At 40.2% G+C, this 18,993-nt stretch overlaps 1 protein-coding gene across 7 annotated transcripts; it reads left to right on the top strand.

Moving 5' to 3' along the window:
* The first annotated feature begins 250 nt into the window (after window positions 1–250).
* atg4c (autophagy related 4C, cysteine peptidase) lies at window positions 251–13,152 on the top strand. 7 transcript variants are annotated; one of them, XM_061825374.1, is made up of 11 exons: window positions 251–467; window positions 576–688; window positions 1,048–1,131; window positions 2,037–2,267; window positions 3,788–4,130; window positions 5,677–5,747; window positions 8,092–8,294; window positions 9,855–9,933; window positions 10,699–10,775; window positions 11,826–11,945; window positions 12,355–13,152. In XM_061825374.1, the coding sequence occupies exons 2-11, from the start codon at window positions 622–624 to the stop codon at window positions 12,520–12,522; spliced, it is 1,443 nt and encodes a 480-aa protein (XP_061681358.1). In that variant the 5' UTR covers window positions 251–467; window positions 576–621; the 3' UTR covers window positions 12,523–13,152. The 7 variants fall into 7 exon arrangements, with proteins under 7 accessions (XP_061681358.1, XP_061681357.1, XP_061681359.1 ...); XM_061825373.1 differs by having other exon boundaries at window positions 576–697; XM_061825375.1 differs by lacking the exon at window positions 1,048–1,131 and having other exon boundaries at window positions 576–697.
* The last annotated feature ends 5,841 nt before the right edge of the window (window positions 13,153–18,993 follow it).

Genomic DNA, 18,993 nt, shown 5'->3' with positions numbered 1-18,993 from the left:
TTTATCAAATGAGAACCAGGAAACTCTCGAAACGTGTTAAAACAACCAAAACTGTGAGGAACATAGGGATAAAGAGAAAAAATTGGGGAAAGGTAAGTTGGTGCACTGACTGAAAACACATTGTTTTGGTACAGTAAAACGCCAAAAGCAAGTGCTTAGGAAGAATTTCATTCTGCGCTTCTAAGTAATCACCGCCTGTGCACCGCCTACTCGAGGAAGCTCGTATAAATTAAAATCGAGCCTCCACAGACTTCCGTCGCCTTTTGTTTGTCGGAAACATCGCGAGATCAGCTGACCTACGCTCTGCTACTTCCTCAAAATGTAAACATTACCTTTTGTCAGTCATACATTTCACGGAACTGCAAGCGATGACTGGCGTGGAGAGGATTGCACACAGTTCTTGGTCGTCAGAATGCGGCATTACCTCCAGGAGTTCTTGAGTAAAAACAGTACTTGACCGAATTAAGGTAAAAGCATTCTATCAGTGATAATGTGCGAGTTATGGTGGCATGAGTTTATTATCGTTTGCTCGCATATTTGTTTTCCTAAACACTGCACTGCGCACGGTCTACCAGTGTTTCTCAGAGGTGTTGGAATGGGTTGTATCCCTCTGTGGTACAAATGGAGAATAAAGAGAGTGACGAGGTGGAAAAAATGAAGACCAAGTTCTTGTCCGTGTGGCACAATGTTAAGTACAGTAAGTGAGCTTGAGGTCAAAACGCACACACAAACACATAGAGCATATCTCAGTTTCATTCTAATTTGCCTTGAGACAGCATGTTTATCTTGATAAATGAACAGTATTTTGGTTGGTCAACGTATGTGTATAAAGAGCCTGCTTGTTCAATTGGGTTTTTTAAACTGCAGGTCGAGACAAACAGGTGGATACATTTTGATACAGAGGCAACACATAACGTGGTGGCAGGTGTAGTGATAGATTTCTGGGGGGGGGGGGGGGGGGACACAATCATTACTGCAAATTGCAAACAAAGCAGAGCCTTTGAAACATTGTCTGATTTTAATTTTATTGCCTTTTTTATATTTCAGGTTGGGCTCTGAAGTCAAAGACCTCATTTAGCCGAAATTCCCCTGTGGTTCTTCTTGGAAAGTGTTACCATTTTAAGGCTGATGGTATAGTATGTTGCACAGCATATGAGCCTGTTTCTTTCTCTATTTACTGTTCTTGCTTTGTACAGTTGGCATTAGTTGTTAATATTTCAACAACTGTCAAGGAAAGTTCCTCATAGCTAAAATTAGAATATCCTCAGAACACAATACACAGTGACAACTGATTGAAGACGTGACATGCATTATAACTTAACTATATGAAGTGTGTACATTATCATGATGCACAACAGCAATAGGAATATAGTTATATAGTGTTATATGGTTGCAGGGATCTCATTTATTGCACATCCCCTGTCTCAGATATACAAAAAATTAGCAGGTGTACATAAAACACGATCACTCTTCATCTTTGAATGCATGGTGTAGTTCTCTGGTGTTTTACTGTATGTACTTCCTCCCATCTAATAAGATGGAAAAAGATGACAAGCTGTGGCGATCCCTAACGGGACAAGCCGAAAGGAAAAGAAGACTTCCTCCCATCTAATAGACAACCATTCATTTGTGCTTTTTGTCACTATGCCCCACTGGTATAAATAGAAAAACAAAGACATCCATCAATTTTCTGAGCCGCTTATTCTCACGATGATAGAGTATGTTCTCAGGACTCAGTGTTCCCAGGTTGAAATCTGTTGTTTCCATGACATGGGCATGTAATACTTTTACCAAAATATCAAAAATAGCTCTTATTACTGTAAAGTACAGGTTGGTAAGATAGAATGTAGCATGCAATGCAGCATCCATCCATCATCCATTTTCCGCATCATCTGCTTGCTTTGGACATGAATATAACACTCAGCATTAATTGGTTTGACAAGGTTATGCACAGTTAGGTAAACACAGTAGATCATTTCTAGATTACACCTTGATGAATAATGTTTGGTCATCGGCCTGAACCCTGTTTTCCCTAGATGATGACGATGTCTCACAAGCCTGCTTGGATGTGACAGATAAGGACTCCGTTATGGGAAATATAGAGGATTTCCGGAGGGATTTTGGATCTCGTGTATGGCTAACTTATAGAGAAGAGTTCTCCCCTCTGCCTGGCTCTGTTCTAACATCCGACTGTGGCTGGGGCTGCATGCTTCGGGCTGGACAGATGATGTTGGCTCAAGCACTTATTCTGCACTTCTTGGGCAGAGGTAAGTGGTTTTATCATACCTCATTCCCTCTGATTCCTTTTAGTTTTTTTCCTTGTTTGGAACTGAACATGGTGATAAATCACTCTCTCCAAAAATATAGTGGTTTAAAGAATTAAAGTACAGTGTAGTATATTTAGATGTGTGTAGTAATGAGCTATATTTACCTGATTGCATTTGCTTCACTGTCTTTCTGGATGAATTGTAGTCAAAGTAGTTTTAATGCGACATTTTTTACTTTAGATTGTTTTTTTTTTTTTTTTTTTTTTAACTCCATTATATTAAGGTACATTCCACTCAGTACTTGTAGTTTTACCTTCAGGTATTCAATATTACTAGTGTGATTTGTTTTGCTTTGCGTACAGTATACATCACCAATCCAATCATAACTACTTGTGAGGTTTGACTCCTTTTGACTAATTAAATGGATACAGGCAGTCACATGATCTCCAGAACTTCCTTTTTTTTAGTTGCAAAGATTTTACGATGCTCATATTGTTTTCTTCCAATACATCCTGACACATTGCATTGTGAATTCCTCAGCCAATTCCCACCCAACGTTATTGAAGACTGATCCAGGGTGCTTAGTGCTCTGGGTAACTCTTCTGCTTCTCAACCAAAGTCTCATAGGATAGGCTCCAGCGTCCATTTGAGCCTGAACAACGAGCAGTATTTCAAATGGATGGAGTGACAGATCAGAGACACTATTTCTCTTTCCGTTTTCTCACCTAGAACCTCAGTATTTGATTGAATTCTCTACCACTTTGTCTGATCTATTGACTCCTAAGTGTCCTCGACTTTATGAGTCCCCATAACGAGATGGCATGCCATTTTAATGCAGCCATTTAGAAAACAATATTCATAACGGGCTTCTGTCTGTTGTAAAAAATGCCATCAATGAAATATTTCTCAGTAAAATGACTAACGGCCTTTTAAGGATATTTATTGATCAATTTCTCTTTGGTTCTCTTTGGATCAAGGTCATATTGTTACTGCTTTAAATTTGACTCTTCCATGTTATAGCCTGGTACAATTCAATTTTCTCTACTTTCATCTTCCTCCTTGTTTGTAAGGAGAAGATGCAATTAAAGTGAAACACTGTGTCATTCCAATGTATAATTAGATACCTTTTCGGTCCTCTGGAGTGCCCAGGATTCATATAAAGTTCTGAATTACTATATTTTTAATGGTGAAGTTAATATATAACTTGAAAGTTCAGAAGCAGGAAACTCTCACAAAGACCTGGTCAGATTATTGCCACTCATTACTTTTGATAATCAATACCTATATACCAAATGGAAGGAAAGAAGGCCTTGAGTTTTATGTACATAGTTTATTAATTTTCAAGTTTTTTTGCTCATCACTCCATAACTCTCGATAGAACCAAAGGGGACCAATCCCAAATCCTATCAATAAATTATTTAATTAATGGCAACATGGAACATTTGTGAAAGAATTACGGCATTTGCCTTTATCAGGTAATCTGACAAAGACATCCACATTATATATTTCTTGATTTTAAGATTGGATGTGGTCAGAGGCACTACAGCTGCAGCGTTTGGATGCTGAGACATGGACCACCACTGCAGCCAAGCGCCTGGTCGAATCCCTGGGAGCCTCGCTCCAGGGCACCTTCAACAGGCCTTCTAATCCTGAATCATCATCCATGTATGAGGCTCACGCTTCACGGTCAGCAGAAGAGGCAGATGCCAATTTAAAAGAAATGTACCACCGGACACTGGTTTCATGGTTTGGGGACAACGCCTTTGCTCACCTGGGTCTGCACAGACTGGTGCTTTTAGGCCTGACATTTGGGAAACAGGCTGGGGACTGGTATGGACCTGCTGCCGTAGCGCACATTCTCAAGTAAGTTGACCGAGTAAAGGGAAAAATAATAAGTCCATCGTTAGATGCACACTTTGGCAATTTTAGCAAGAGTGAATTGGTGTAATATTTCCCACTATTTAAAAGGATACTTTATCAAAAATTCAAGATACTTTACTCTTGAAGGTACTTTTGTGTTTAAATGTTTAATAGTCAATAAATAGCAACATGTAATCCTGAAGAATAACTGCTGACATAACGGCTAACTGTTAAATTTCACATCTAAACTTTGGGTATCGGGCGGCATGGTGGATGACTGTTTATCACATCCGCCTCACAAGTCTGAGGCCCTGGGTTCAGATCTTAGCTCGCCTATGTAGGGTTTGCATGTCCTCCCTTTGCCGGCGTGGGCTTTTTCCGGGCACTCCGGTTTCCTCCCACATCTTAAAAAGATGTGCGGTAGGTTAAATGAAGAGTCTAAATTGCTTGTTGATGGTTGTTTATACTGTAGGTTCCCTGCAATTGGCTGGCAGCCACTTCAGCATGTACAGTTTTCCCTCGGTATTCGTGGGGGTGTAAGGAATGTAATTCCCGTGAATAACGACAATACTTGAATACTGGATGCAGTATAAATACACTCTGGTTACACTGACAGCATGCATGCCAGCATGTGTTTTAGCATGTACGTAAGCTACCATATGATGGTGCTCACGAGGCAGTGAGGAACAATTGCAATTGTAAGCTGAAGACGCTGACATTGCCCCACACACTGCTTGTGTCGGCAGGTCATTGCTGACGATGTTGTACATACAGTGTCACATAGAATAGAATAGCATATCTAGCAAATAATAAAACAAAAGAATGTCTCAAGATGATTGACACAAAACATGCACTTTAAACGATATTTACCTCTTCCCAGCATGCTTTGCAGCACGCTTAGTTGTAGTTTTTTTTTTATTTGCTAGTTATGCTATTCTGTTTGCTGTGGTGTGATAATTTTAGTTTCAATGTGACACTTAAAGTGTGTACAACATTATCAGTAACAATCTGCCTACACAGGCAGTGTGTGGGGCAATGTAAGCGTCTTCTGCTGACAGATGTGAAATGCAATTGTTCCTCACTTCCTCATGAGCGGCATCGTCTGGTAGATTACATACATGCTAAATCACTTGCTTGCATGCATGCATGCTAACAGTGTAACCAGTGTGTTTAAGTATACTTTGTTGAACAAGTCACTCAACATTTGCAAATGTTGGAAGTCAGTTTGCAGATAAGGTGCACCACATTGTAAGACGCCATGTCTAATGTGGCGCCTTCTCTGTTTAGAACAGAATTTAAGGCCTTTATGATCGTGAAAATACGTGCAAATCCGGTTTAAAAAAAAAAAAACAAAAAAAACAAAGAACTTGGGAGACCAAACTCCGCAAATATGCGGGGCCGCAAATGGGCAAGGACACACTGTACTCCACCTCCTGCTTGCTGTTAGCTGGGTTAGACACCAGCATATCTGCAACCGTAGAGGATGAGCAGGAGAGAAAATGGATAGATGGTCTTTTAGTGTTTCTCACCATCTCTCCTACTCTTGTAGGAAGGCCATGGATGAAGTGAAGGACTCCCCCTTAGCTGGTTTAACTGCTTATGTCTCACAGGATTGTACAGGTACAGTGTGAGAAAAGGCTTTGCTTTTGACAAAATGCACTGAACACTGTTTTGAACATCATATCGACTTTCCTTCAGATATTCTATGAAGATGCTGAGCATGGTCAAAGTGTCATTTATGTAAAATAAATGTAAATAAAAAATAAAAAGAAACACTCAAAAGTGTTTCCTAACCTTATGTTGCCACAAAGGATTGAAAACGGATGTTTAAAAATAGACACTTCATTTAGATTATTTACACACACAAACACGCACGCACGCAAACACACACACACAGGCATACTGTACATAAACAGTATCAAGAAATCTGCCCTTGAAAAGACAATAATGCCCTGTTACATACTGTTAGAGAGGTATTCCTTTAACAATGTGTTTATTTTTGTGACTGTAACTTGCAGTAGTTAACTTCTTTGTATTATCCTTAGTGTTTTTTTCAAAAGTATTCAAAAATACAAATTAGAAAGTAGAGCCCAACTGATTAATTTTTCGGCCAATAGAGTCTCACTGATAAATCGACGTTTGTCAGTATGCAACTGATGTTATAGGACCAACATTATAAGATGCCACCATACACCAGACACCTTCCGCCAGCTGTTCCAACCTGCTTGGACCTGTTTCTTCACTTCCTTACCACGCTCACCATTGCTCTGGATTGTTGACCCTAAATATTTGAAGTCCTCCACCCTGGCTATCTCTTCTCCCTGTAGCCTCACTCTTCCCCCTCCACCTTTCTCATTCACGCACATATATTCTGTTTTACTTCGCCTCATCTTCATTCCTCTCCTTTCCAGTGCATGTCTCCATCTTTCTACTTATTCCTCTGCATGCTCCCTGCTTTCACTGCAGATCACAGCATCATCTGTGAACATCATGGTCCAAGGGGATTCCAGTCTAACCTCATCTGTCAGCCTCTCCATTACCACTGCAAACAGGAAGGGAAAGGAGAGGAATGAAGATGAGCCGAAGTAAAACAGAATATATGTGCGTGAATGAGAAAGGTGGAGGGGGAAGAGTGAGGCTACAGGGAGAAGAGATAGCGATGGTGGAGGACTTCAAATACTTGGGGTCAACAATCCAGAGCAATGGTGAGTGTGGTAAGGAAGTGAAGAAACAGGTCTAAGCAGGTTGAAACAGCTGGCAGAAGGTGTTTGGTGTGCTATGTGACAGAAGAGTCTCTGCTAGGATTAAGGGCAAAGTTTACAAAACAGTGGTGAGGCCGGCCATGATGTACAGATTAGAGACGGTGGCACTGAAAAAACGACAGGGAGCAGAACTGGAGGTAGCAGAAATGAAGATGTTGAGGTTCTCGCTCGGAGTGAGCAGGTTGGATAGGATTAGAAATTAGGTCATTAGAGGGACAGCCCAAATTGGATGTTTTGGAGACATGATTCGCGAGAGCATACTTCGATGGTTTGGACATGTTCAGAGGCGAGAGAGTGAGTATATTGGTGGAAGGGTGCTGAGGATGGAGCTGCCAGGCAAAAGAGCGAGAGGAAGAGAGAAGGTTTATGGATGTGGTGAGGGAAGACATGAGGGCAGTTGGGGTTAGAGAAGAAGATGCAGGAAATAGGCTAAGATGGAAAAAGATGACACGCTGTGGTGACCCCTAACAGGACAAGCCGAAAGGAAAACAAGAAGAAGAAGAAGATCTTGGTGGAATTTTCTACAGGAGAAAAAACATGGAATGAGAACTTAAAATGCCTCTAAATTCCTCCACGACAAATAAATTCATTAAAAAAACCTCATGACTGAAATGCATTACTTGCAGCCCACGCTTCTCTTTTGACCAAGAAATGTTAAATTTTCACTATGTAAGTTTTTATTTTTTAATTGCTAGAAGTGGCACAGAAACATGAAAGTAATTTTTAAGCGGTCAGCTCAGAGAACCCTGGAATTTTTTAATGTTTTATATTTTTGACTAAAACTTGTCAACAAATTGCCGAAGGCATTCACTGAATATCAGACGAAATGAAAACATTAATTTTGTTTGTGGAAATACCCATGAGGATTCCAAATATGTCATAAAATGTGAGACAGACTGTTGAGTATCGTGAAGTGCAGTACAGTTTTTCAGCACTGAAAACCACAGCTATTGTTGAGCTGCTGTTATCTTACTAACAGAAGTATTTTTAATGCAGCGTTTGCACTGACTCTCATTAGATTAGGACGGTGGGAGTATACTGTATGTATGTCTGTTGTGGCCAGTCAGTGTTTATTTATTGTAGAATGTCTATGTATGTGATAAAATGTGTAAGTTGTATAGCACCTAATATCACAAAATATATCTGAAAGATAGAAATAAGTTTCAAACTGTTCTTGTGTTCTTCCTATTGGTCCTCTCCAGTGTATAGCGGTGATGTGATTGAGAGCCATAATGCATCCAAAGCTGGGTGGCTGTCGGCTGGTAAATCAGAGGAACCCCCCCCTCACCAAAACAACCAATCAGCATCTGCGTTCACCCTGCCAGACAGTCAAGCTGTTGTCATTCTCATCCCCGTTCGACTGGGAGGGGAAAAGATCAACCCTGAGTATTTCAACTTTGCAAAGGTAGCTACTGCAGATATACAGTATATACAATGTTTCCCTGTTATTTGGAGGGGTTACGTTCCTTAAATCCCAGCGAATAACGAATATTCTTGAACAATGGATGGGGTATTAATACACACTGGTTACACTGTCAGCATGTGTTCCAGCATGTATGTAAAGGCTCCGTCACACCATGACGTTCTGGTCAATGTTCTCTGAACATTTCAATCGTTCTATTTTTCAGCGTTCTTGAACCCTGATGACACATCTGGCGTGTGATTAACGTGTGTGTAACGCATGACTTAACGTGTGTCTAACGCACGAGAAGCGTGTAACAGCGACCAAATAAGATACCACTAAAAACCATTAGCGTGTGCTAACGTGTCACTGGCGCGCGACGAGCGATTTGTCAACGTTAGACGAGCGTGTTGAGCGTGTGACTAAACGGGTGAATAATGACAGAATAGCGTTTTGCTGGCATGTAATTTTTACAGTGGAACAAGAACGAAAACGTTGGAAATTTCATACTCACTTCAGTTGTTCTCGTGAGTTTGAACAGTCAGCATCATGCCGCCTAGACGAAAAAAAGGTGGGGTGCGGACTTCGGCAACTAGCGCTGCAAGTAAGAATGCAAAGCATCGGTTTATTTACCCATATGCATGGACGTTCGGGAAACGCTCGAATGACGCTCAATGGACTCCAAAGGACGTTCGTTTGACTTTAGCATCATGCTGTGTGCGCTAGGGGATTGTTCGTCGGTTGTTGACAGGTCGCCAGTGAGTCGTTCACTGCAAAGCAAACGATTAGGTAACAACCAAGTAATTCTACAGTAACGACTGACTAACAAGAGCCAAACGTGTGCAACGCTCGGCGAACGTTAGTAAAACGTTCCAGGAACGTTCTTGAACGTTCTGCAGCATTTAAAATTAAATATTGATGAATGCTGGTCTCGGTGAGATCTTTTGTGCATGTTCAAACCTTTTTTTCCGGACTGCCGTTCTCCGCTGATTCCCGGCGATCATTGACGTTCAATAGCGTTCAAACAACGCTCTTCTGGCGCTATCCCGACGACCATGGGCGACTATCAACGTTTCCTCAAACGCTATAGAACGCTGACCAGAACGTCATGGTGTGACGGGGCCATATGCTATCATATGATGGTGCTCACAAGCCGGTGAGGAACAATTGCATTTTACATTTACAGTACATTCACATTGTAAGGCGCCATGTATAATGTGGTGCCTCGTCTATTTAGAAGAAAATTTAAGACATTCATTATTGTAAAATCACGGTAAAAAAAAAAAGAAATCTTGAAGACCAAAATCCGCGAATATGCGGGGCCATGAACGGTGAACCACAAATGGGTGAGGGCACACCGTACGTATATGTACATACTGTAGATTAGGGTTTAATTTTAGGTCATGAATGCCCATAATATAGGGTAGGAGAGCCCACTACCAGCAGCAGTAAAATGAAGCGCAAATAATTGTTAAAAAAATTCAACAGTACTTCTTTGTCAATAAATGATGTTGACAAGGAAAAAGAATCTTTTGCAATATCTTTGTTTTCTTCATTACATAGAGAATACTAAGTCTGGAGTACTGCGTTGGCATCATTGGAGGCAAGCCCAAGCAAGCCTGCTACTTTGTTGGATTTCAAGGTGAGTGTTGCTCAATGTAAAAGAAAAACTGAGCGAGAGAGAGAGAGAGGTTGGTATAAAAGCAGGTTGTTTTGCATATTACACCTTTTCTTATATGAGACTATAAAGCAAGTTAATGTATTCCTGTTTGCACATGGAGAACGCAGAGAGGAGGCAAGTGAAGCAGGGCTTCCTTTATTCCCTCTGACCCTTCAAAGCCTCACCCATTTATCACAAGTAAACCTCCCAAGTTGTGGGAAGTAATTGATTTCCATAGGAGGCATGCATTAAATTTCTTCCAGACCCCAAAGTGAGGCACTCTTCATCACCTTCAGGAGCTGGGAGGAACCTTCAGTTGTACATCTTGGCAGTCAATATTTACGCATTTACATTTTATCAATGTGATATATAGTGGTGAATGATGTCTAAATGACGAGCAATGCATTCTGTCTGCCAAGGCACAACTCACCTCTGCATTCATCATATGCAAATGCTCGGATATGATTGCATGTTTTTAAAAGTAATCGTCACGTCCAGCAGACCACCCACACATGCTCTAAATTAAGTGAAAAGCTTTTTTGTGGGTGTTAAGAATATGCTTGAAGAAACTCATTTAATCCACCAGTGGTAGATATTAAAAAGCTGTAACTTCGTGGGAAGCATATTCAATTCAACACTACAGCATACAGGTGACTTTGAGCAACCCTACATGGAAATTAGTATGAGGGACATTTTTGTAATGATCCACTGTTTTTAAATAACTTGTCTTATGTTTTGTCCTTGCAGATGACAGCTTGATTTACTTGGATCCTCATTACTGTCAGTCTTTTGTGGATGTCAGCACCAGCGATTTCCCTCTGCAGGTAATAGGGAAACTACACTAAAGAGCTGAATGGAATCGCACTAATAGGGATGATTTGAATGTAATCATTCCTGTTTATACTTAATGGCATGAATCTTACAGCAGACCATCACTCTATTACAGTACATCTGCTAATTTACACTCAGTAGCTACTTAGGTGCATTACATACCAGTAGATACTTGTCTCATTGAAAACCTTCTGAAACTGATTGGTAGTTTTGTACTACTTTTTCTCATTTTTATTATTTTTTACTACAACTCGAACTTAAATTTTACCTAATTCACCACAGTGTTTCTAAAGTACATGAAGAAACTGTAAATAATATTTTTAAAGATGTCACAAGTGGTTAGCACATCCACCTAACATTTCTGAAGTATGTTCAAATCTGTTCCCAAGTACTCTGTTTTTTATCCACATTACAGAGAAAAATCTTTTTGGTATCTAGAGACTCTAAATTGTCCATAGCTCTGAATATATATGTGGATTGGTGTTTTGTTTGTTTTTGTGCCCTGTGATTGCTAACCAGTCCAGGGTGTGCCCTGCTTCTTGCCCAGTCAGTTGGGAGAGGCTCTACTACAGCTACGTCCGTAGTGAGGATAAGCGGTGCAGAAGATGAATGGATGCATAGATTTGAAGCTAAACTTAACCCAAACCCTAAATTTGAAGAAAGGTGAACTATTAAAGACCCCGTTACATTAAAATTAATCAAAATCTGACGCTAGCCTTCAAAATGATGCTTTATTATCTAAGGAACTATTTTAATCCTGCTTTTATGTTGGACTTTATTAGATCGTAAATATGTACTTCATGTTGATAGTACATGCTACTCACATATGTGAAGCAAACACAGCGACAGGACAAACGCTTACAAGATTAGCACACCAGCATACAAATTTACTTTGTGTTTTTTTTCATCCAGTACAATACACAACACAGCAGTGTTGCGCTGTAAATGTGTTGACACTGTTACGGCCAATAAATAGGATTTGATCCCATACATTTTGTCGTTCAGCTTGAGGAATATTTTGAATGATGTACTCTTTTGTCTAGTCCTATCACTGTCCCTCACCAAAGAAGATGCCTTTCACTAGAATGGATCCAAGCTGCACCATAGGATTTTACTCCAGAAGTGTCCAAGACTATGAGAAAATCAGCCAAGAGCTGTCTCAGGTGAGAATCCATTCACATTTTTCAGAATTATTCTATTGTCATTCCTAAATATTGTTTTGCCCATTAACTTTGTCATTCTCAAATTAGCCACGAGGTGTCAGCATTGAGCCATTTATCTTATTGAGTCCCCACCTACTGGCCTCCCCTGTCTTAAGTTGGGAGGTCCAATAGAATCCTCCACCCCATTTTTTGATTTTCAGTCTATATGTTTTTCTAACAATATAAAAAAATCGAATAAGTTTCCATTTCTGCATAAGTAAGTGTCAGAATAATCAAAATGGTATTTTTAGCCACCTAAAGTAACTTCACAAGGATCGAGAAACAAAACAAAATAATTCCAGTTGGGAAGAAAGTATGCAGTATTTTGTACCATTAACACCTCTGAAACGTTAACCTGTTGTGGTTTCAGGTGCTGCAGCCATCAGCAAGTGACAAATACCCAGCGTTCACTATTGTGCAAGGTCATGGTAGAGATTACGACCTGTCGACCAGCCTGACCCAAGAAAAGAGAGAATGGCCCTTCATCCGTGACCCAAGGAGGACAATCACTACTGCTGGGGACTTTGTGCTTCTTTGACAGCACACTTTTATATCAGTGAACATGGAACCTGCACTCAAGGCTTGTCTTCGACAGATGTGACATTAAACCATTTAAAACTGGATATCCTTCTTCTCACTGATTGGTGAACAGTAGGATTTCAACGGTGTAATTTTGCTAAAATACTTTGGTTTGTCAAAGGACATTTTTAGAGCTCTGCTGAATTAACTGATGTGTTTTATACTAAAACAAAGCAGAGGATTATAGTTGAAGTGCACATATTTTATTTTTTTCCAGAAGACATTTCACAGTTATGATAGGAGAACTAGTTCAGTACCTTCACAGTTAGAGCAGCATGTAAAGTACAGAAAATTAAGTTTCAGTCCCTACAGTATTTATATAACTTGTTTTTCATGATTTGTACCGTACTGAAAGGAATATGATGCATAAGGGTTGAGTGATGTCAATTAACCTTTACAAGTCCACTTCAAAAATATCTCAGCAAATATGATGCACATTTCCTGCCATAAGAAAACAATTCACCATATTTGGAGGGCAAGCCCTTCATTTTTGTAGTGTGTTACACTGGAGCTTTCTTATATGCTATTTTGCATTTGCATTATTTAGATATGTGATAGGTTTAGTTCAGAAATGTCAAATAAATACTTTTGTGAAAGTGACCAGTGTTTAGAGTTTTTTTGAGTGCGATGTGTTCCAACTCATCAATCATTCATTGTTAGAAAAAAGTGAATCTAAAGTTTAAAAATACCTCACACTGAAAAATATATGTATTGTTTTTGAAAAATTAACAATAACAAACAATACAATACTCTTTCAGTGCGTGCCGTAAATAAAACTGTTTAAAAAAAACAAAATAATAATTTTTAAGTATGCCCGAGTAACATGACCATGTGCACTAATTCTCAAATATAGTGAACCTATTGCATCCCTTTTGACTTCATATATGTTAAATATTACCGGCGACAGTTCGCAAACTTAGCAAAAATGAATTAGCAATACTTGCTTGAATATCAAATGTTTTAAAATGTGCTTGCTACCACATCCTATGTGAAAACTTGGACAAATTCTGCTAAAATAAATAGTTTACTTCATTGCTTGCAAACTTACACCAGTTTCCTACGGCACATTCAATTTTTTCACAGTAAGTCAAATGCAGTAGATTAAAACTAATCTTATGTGTTAACCATCTCTCCAGGCCATTAACCAGGCACCAGAAAATATGTGAACCAGTGACATTGATGGCAACTGTGTTCTGTTTTGGAGGAAAAGAAAATATCTTTGTGTTCTGTTACTATGGCGAATCTGTAAGATGCCCTCTAAGATTGAGCTACGCCAGACTGTTTTGCTGTACAATACAAATTCTTGTATTATGATGAGGCTTGCTTTTGAAAGGCGGGAAATGCCCCTTCTGCGGGAACGCCAGGCCAAGGGTGAGGATTGATGAAAAGTAGAATCCCTTATCTGTTCTCCTTACCACAGAGAAGCAATTGCAGAGCACATAAAGGCATCATTTAGATCGCCTGTCTGATCTATGTGTTTCCTCCTCGGTTGTTTTTAGCCGATGACCAGCCGGCTGTGCGGACCAAGCCAAAACATCAAGTATGCAGGAGCTAAAGACCGGCAACATTCTTGAGTTTTTGCGGATAGACACAAAGAGCACGGGTTGAATTGAGGGTGGTGTCAGGAGGGAATGGGACTTTATGGGATTTTTGACAGAAACATGAAAGACCGCTTGTGCTGGGGGGCACAGAACACTATGAGGGTCGACTGTGTTCTCCATGTATTTACAGGCCATGTATGAATATTTGATTAATGAGTCAAACACCCAGGGGAAAAGGAATATGTCTTTACAAAGCATCCCGTCTCTCTAATATGCACACACAGATCATGCTATTCAAGGATGCTGCCGAACACGTCATTGACATTGCGGATTCTTGAAAATGTAATCTGCAACGAAGGAAATTCCTCGCAAGAAGGAAAATTTCTGTTAGACAGATAGGTGTGTTCAAAGGAAGAGACAGCGACTCAACCTTTGGCTTTAAACAAGTTGAAAAAAAAAATTGTGGCAGTCCGTCTGTATAGGATTGAGAAAGGCTGTTTTTATTAAATCACCCCCCAAAAAACACAATATTGCCTTCAGATACATGAGATAAAAAGTAAGAGACTGTGAGACTAACAAAGCATCAGAGCATTTTGATTTGATCACGTTATTTGTCAAACCATGCCATGCCAGATGCCATGCATCTCATTGGTTTTCCGCAAAATAGTACTTGAAAAGAATACAAATACATTTGATACAAAATGGAATTAATAGTATGACAGATGGAATTATTAGTGGAATGGTTGATGGTCAGTATTCTCATTATTATAAGCAAAGCAAATGTACACATACATGCCGAGTGGTCCTCAAGCAGCTGTTCTTTTGGCCTGGATGAAAAAATGTGCCCATTGTGCTGCAGTCGATTTTTAATTAAATCCTTCTCGTCCATCCATTTTCTGAGCTGCTTATCCTCACAAGGGTCGTGGGAGTGTCCTTCAAGCAGGAGGTGCCAAAAATGGTTGCCAGCCAATTGCACCATTTTTAATCCATTCATCAATATTTAAAATATAAAATGTAATAATAAAATCTAAATAAATACAAATACCTTGTGTTGTCAGTTCTACACAAAGTGTTTGGACATTTAAGTATGTGGGAAAATTATACATATGTGGAATTATTAACTTTAATTTCAATTCTGAACATAGCCTCATTTATAAAACGGCACATGGAACCACGTTATCTAAAATATTTTGTTTTTTCAGGCAAGTTGTAGAGGTTTTACATGAATGAATGGTGGGATTTTTTTTGTTTTTTTAATGACTTATATTGGGGGCGGCACAGTAGCTCAGCTGGTAAAGCGTTGGCCTCATAGTTCTGAGGTCCGGGGTTCAATCCCAGACCTGCCTGTGTGGAGTTTGCATATTCGCCCCTTGCCTGCGTGGGTTTCCTCCAGGCACTCCGGTTTCCTCCCACATTCCAAAAAACATGCAATATTAATTGGACACTCTAAATTGCCCCTAGGTGTGATTGTTAGTGCAGCTGTTTGTCTCAATGTGCCCTGCGATTGGCTGGCAACTAGTTCTGCCCATTGACAGCTGGCATATAGAATAGGGGTGTGTAGATTTTATATCCATTGTAGCTTCTCTGCATTTTTTTACTGTATTGTGTTCGAACTAAATACATAATATATAATATTTAGTTGCAATGGTGGAGGAGTGATTAGCACATCTGCCTTACGGTTCTGGGAACCCATGTTCAAATCTGGACTTGTCCTTGCAGAGTTTGAATGTTTTCCTTGTGCCTGTGTGGGTTGTCCGAAAAACATGCACGTTAACTTTATTGAATTAAAACTCTAAAATGCCCATAGGTGTAAGTGTCAATGTTTGCAGATACAGCATGCGCCCTGCAATTGTCTGTCCACCAGTTCAGGGTGTACCCCGCCTCTTGCCCAGAGTCAGCTGAGATAGGCAAACCCCCGATTCTAGTGAGGATAGGCAGTATGTTAAATGAATGGATGCATAATCTCTAGAACCCTGTTTTTGTTCTTAGTTTTATGAATAATGTTGCCAATAGGTGCCCTTTGTTGGCTTTAGCGCCTGCCCCCAAAATATCTGGTCGTGGTTATAACTATTCCAGTACTGGATTTGGTAATTGATTCATAATCTTCAGGTGAAATGGTGTGGGAAGCCTCTTAGAAGTGGAGTGATGATAAACAGCATTCAACTGTCCAATTGCTCTATGAAAAGATACCCTTATACTATGTAATTGTATCAAAATAGTTTGTAACTAAAAGTGTATGTACTTGCCTTGAACTGAACTGAATGTGAAGTCAAGATAAACTCATGTTGAAACAGATTTTGCTCATCCTGAAAAATAAGAAAACACGACACTTACGGTTTATGTCCCTGTTTTAGGCTCTGAAAGTGATGTCTGATCTCTTCCATTCAAAAGTAAACTCCGCATTTATATCGTGTAGTTTGCACAAGTATGGATTGGTTGTGTGTAAGTGATTCTAAATCCAAAGGTGTCACACACGTTTTCTTCGTCTTCACACCAGGTGCATGGGTGTTAGATTTATACTCAGTAGGCCTTGCCCACCCTTGTGGAATGCCATGCATCTTCAAACAGGTACTTCAGTTTGAAATCTCAGCTCAGCATGATATCACTAGGCTGCTAAATATATCCAGCACCGGAGCCGTTAGAGCGTAAATACCAACTGTACTGCATCAGACTGTGTTCAGTCTCAAATCTGTCCATGCAACTGCCCACTTGTCTCCACCCATCTCCTTCCCGGCCCCTTTGCGCCTTGCTGCTCACGGGAGGTTCAGGAGAAGTGCTGAGGCATGGCATGCCACACAAACCTCTTCTGGGTGGGAGCCAGAAATATGTCATCATGCTGTGACTATTCAGTAACATGCAGGACAAGAACATTGAAATGTGTTCTACTCTGTGAATATAGGCCAAGCGCACACATGAGAGTACATTCTTAGTATTTTTTTTAATTGTTAATAAAAAGAGATATTGATATTATCAATGACAAATTAAAGCAATTTAAATCAATAAGCCTGAATTAAGTCAAACAATATTAAATTGATTGATTGATTGTTTCACTACTTTTGAAGTCATCCTAAACCTGGATTATGTTTTCTTTTTCAACCATGTCGTAGTCGATAAGTGACTTGACGATATCATGCACCTATGGGCGGGTTGTCTATGAGTATGTCACTTTATAAATTCAACCTAATCCTCAGAAGGGTCAGGAGCCTATCACAGCTATTTTCAGGCAGGAGGCTGGGTTCACCCTGACCTGATCGCAAGCCAATTGCAGGGCACATAATGACAAACAACATTTGCACTCACAATCAGACAGCACATGTTTTTGGGATGTGGGAGGAAACCGCAGTGTCCGGAGAAAACCCACACAGGCACGTCACCGAAAATGCAAACTCCGCAGAGGTGGGGCTGGGATTTGAACCCCAATCCTTCAGAACTGTGAAGCACGCACTCTACAGCTGCGCCACTGTACTGCTCTATTTGGGATCCATCCATTCATTTTCTTAGCCGCTTATCCTCACAAGGGTAACGGGAGTGCTGGAGCCAATCCCAGCTGTCATCGGGCAGGAGGCAGGGTTCATCCTCAACTGGTTGCCAGCCAATCGCAGGGGACTTGGAGACAGGCAACAGTCACACTCACAATCACACCTAAGGGCAATTTAGAGTGTCCAAATAATGTTGCATGTTTTTTGGATGTGGGAGGAAAACGGAGTGCCCGGAGAAAATCCATGCAGGCACGCGGAGAACATGCAAACTCCACACAGGCGGGGCTGGGATTGAACCCGGGTCCTCAGAAATGTGAGGCCAATGCCTTACTAGCTGATCCACCGTGCCGCTCCTATATAATATATAATAATAATAACAATTATTATTATTATCATAATAATGATACCACACAACAACAGTACCTAGATAATATGTCACTATGGAGTAAGTTTAATTTTACATGGGATTTAAAGTCACTGGCTGTAAAACATAGATCCTGGAATAGGTTTGCATCTTTTTATTGTTCTATTATTCGAGAAAAGGCACAGGGCCAAAGGCTCCTCTCCTTGTGTTGGCTAAACTTACAGGCTGTGACAACAAGAAGGCCACTGGAGTTAACATTTAGATAACGGATGTGTGTCCCTACTCCAATTTCCATTCAAAGAGGTGACAAGCAAACCAATGAGCATGTGCGTTGGGGGATGGATAATACTGTGAGCATCTCAGAGGTGATGTGGAGGTACATTGAAATTCCTCATTCTCCTACCTTCTGAGGCGTGGCCATCCCTCTGTCAGCTTTTACTAAGCAGATGCTTCCGAAACCAGCATATAGGCTGAAGGCAGGGATATTGCCTGCTGTGTAACTGTCAACTTGTTTCTTATTGCATGCCTGTGTTGAGCAAGGTGGCAAGTTTTCTGTGTGTGCGTGTGTGTGTCTCTGTGACTGCATGGAGGGAGGTTGTGAGCATGTCGCTGTCTTTGTGTGCACATTTAAAGCAGGATTTTGGAGCTAAGGATTTAGGGGCTGAATACTTAAATACATCAATTTAAATCCATGGACTTTGATGAGAGGCAGGAATAAGAGCTGTGTTATTTCTGATAAACTGATAAAAGACCCAGCTGGGGAACTCCGCCTTTATGTTCTTACATTGGTGAACTATGGTATACTGTCCATAGTTATTAAGTGACTGTACAAATGTTTAAGAAAATCATTTAGTGTCTGTTTTTCATCTTTTTGTAATCTTACTTTCTCCTATTTGTTTCAATTACAATTAAAAATAACACCATGACATAATCTTAAAATATAGAGTATGCAGGAATTACATTAAATTTGTGTCACCCCGTAACAGGCTACATGCAGATTTATCAAACTGTATCTTCAGACTCAAGATTTCTTGTGTTTTCGCTAA

Source organism: Syngnathoides biaculeatus, chromosome 7 (assembly GCF_019802595.1).
Source record: "Syngnathoides biaculeatus isolate LvHL_M chromosome 7, ASM1980259v1, whole genome shotgun sequence".
In the NCBI taxonomy this organism is placed as follows: Eukaryota; Metazoa; Chordata; class Actinopteri; order Syngnathiformes; family Syngnathidae; genus Syngnathoides; species Syngnathoides biaculeatus.
This window is presented reverse-complemented; position numbering and strand designations above follow the sequence as displayed.

Bases quoted from the DNA above. Each gene is read 5' to 3' on its own strand.
- atg4c (XM_061825373.1), top strand. From the start codon at position 622: ATGGAGAATAAAGAGAGTGACGAGGTGGAAAAAATGAAGACCAAGTTC. The intron at 2,268-3,787 runs GTAAGTGGTTTT...CTTGATTTTAAG, and splicing joins TCTGCACTTCTTGGGCAGAG to ATTGGATGTGGTCAGAGGCA. The intron at 9,934-10,698 runs GTGAGTGTTGCT...TTGTCCTTGCAG, and splicing joins CTACTTTGTTGGATTTCAAG to ATGACAGCTTGATTTACTTG.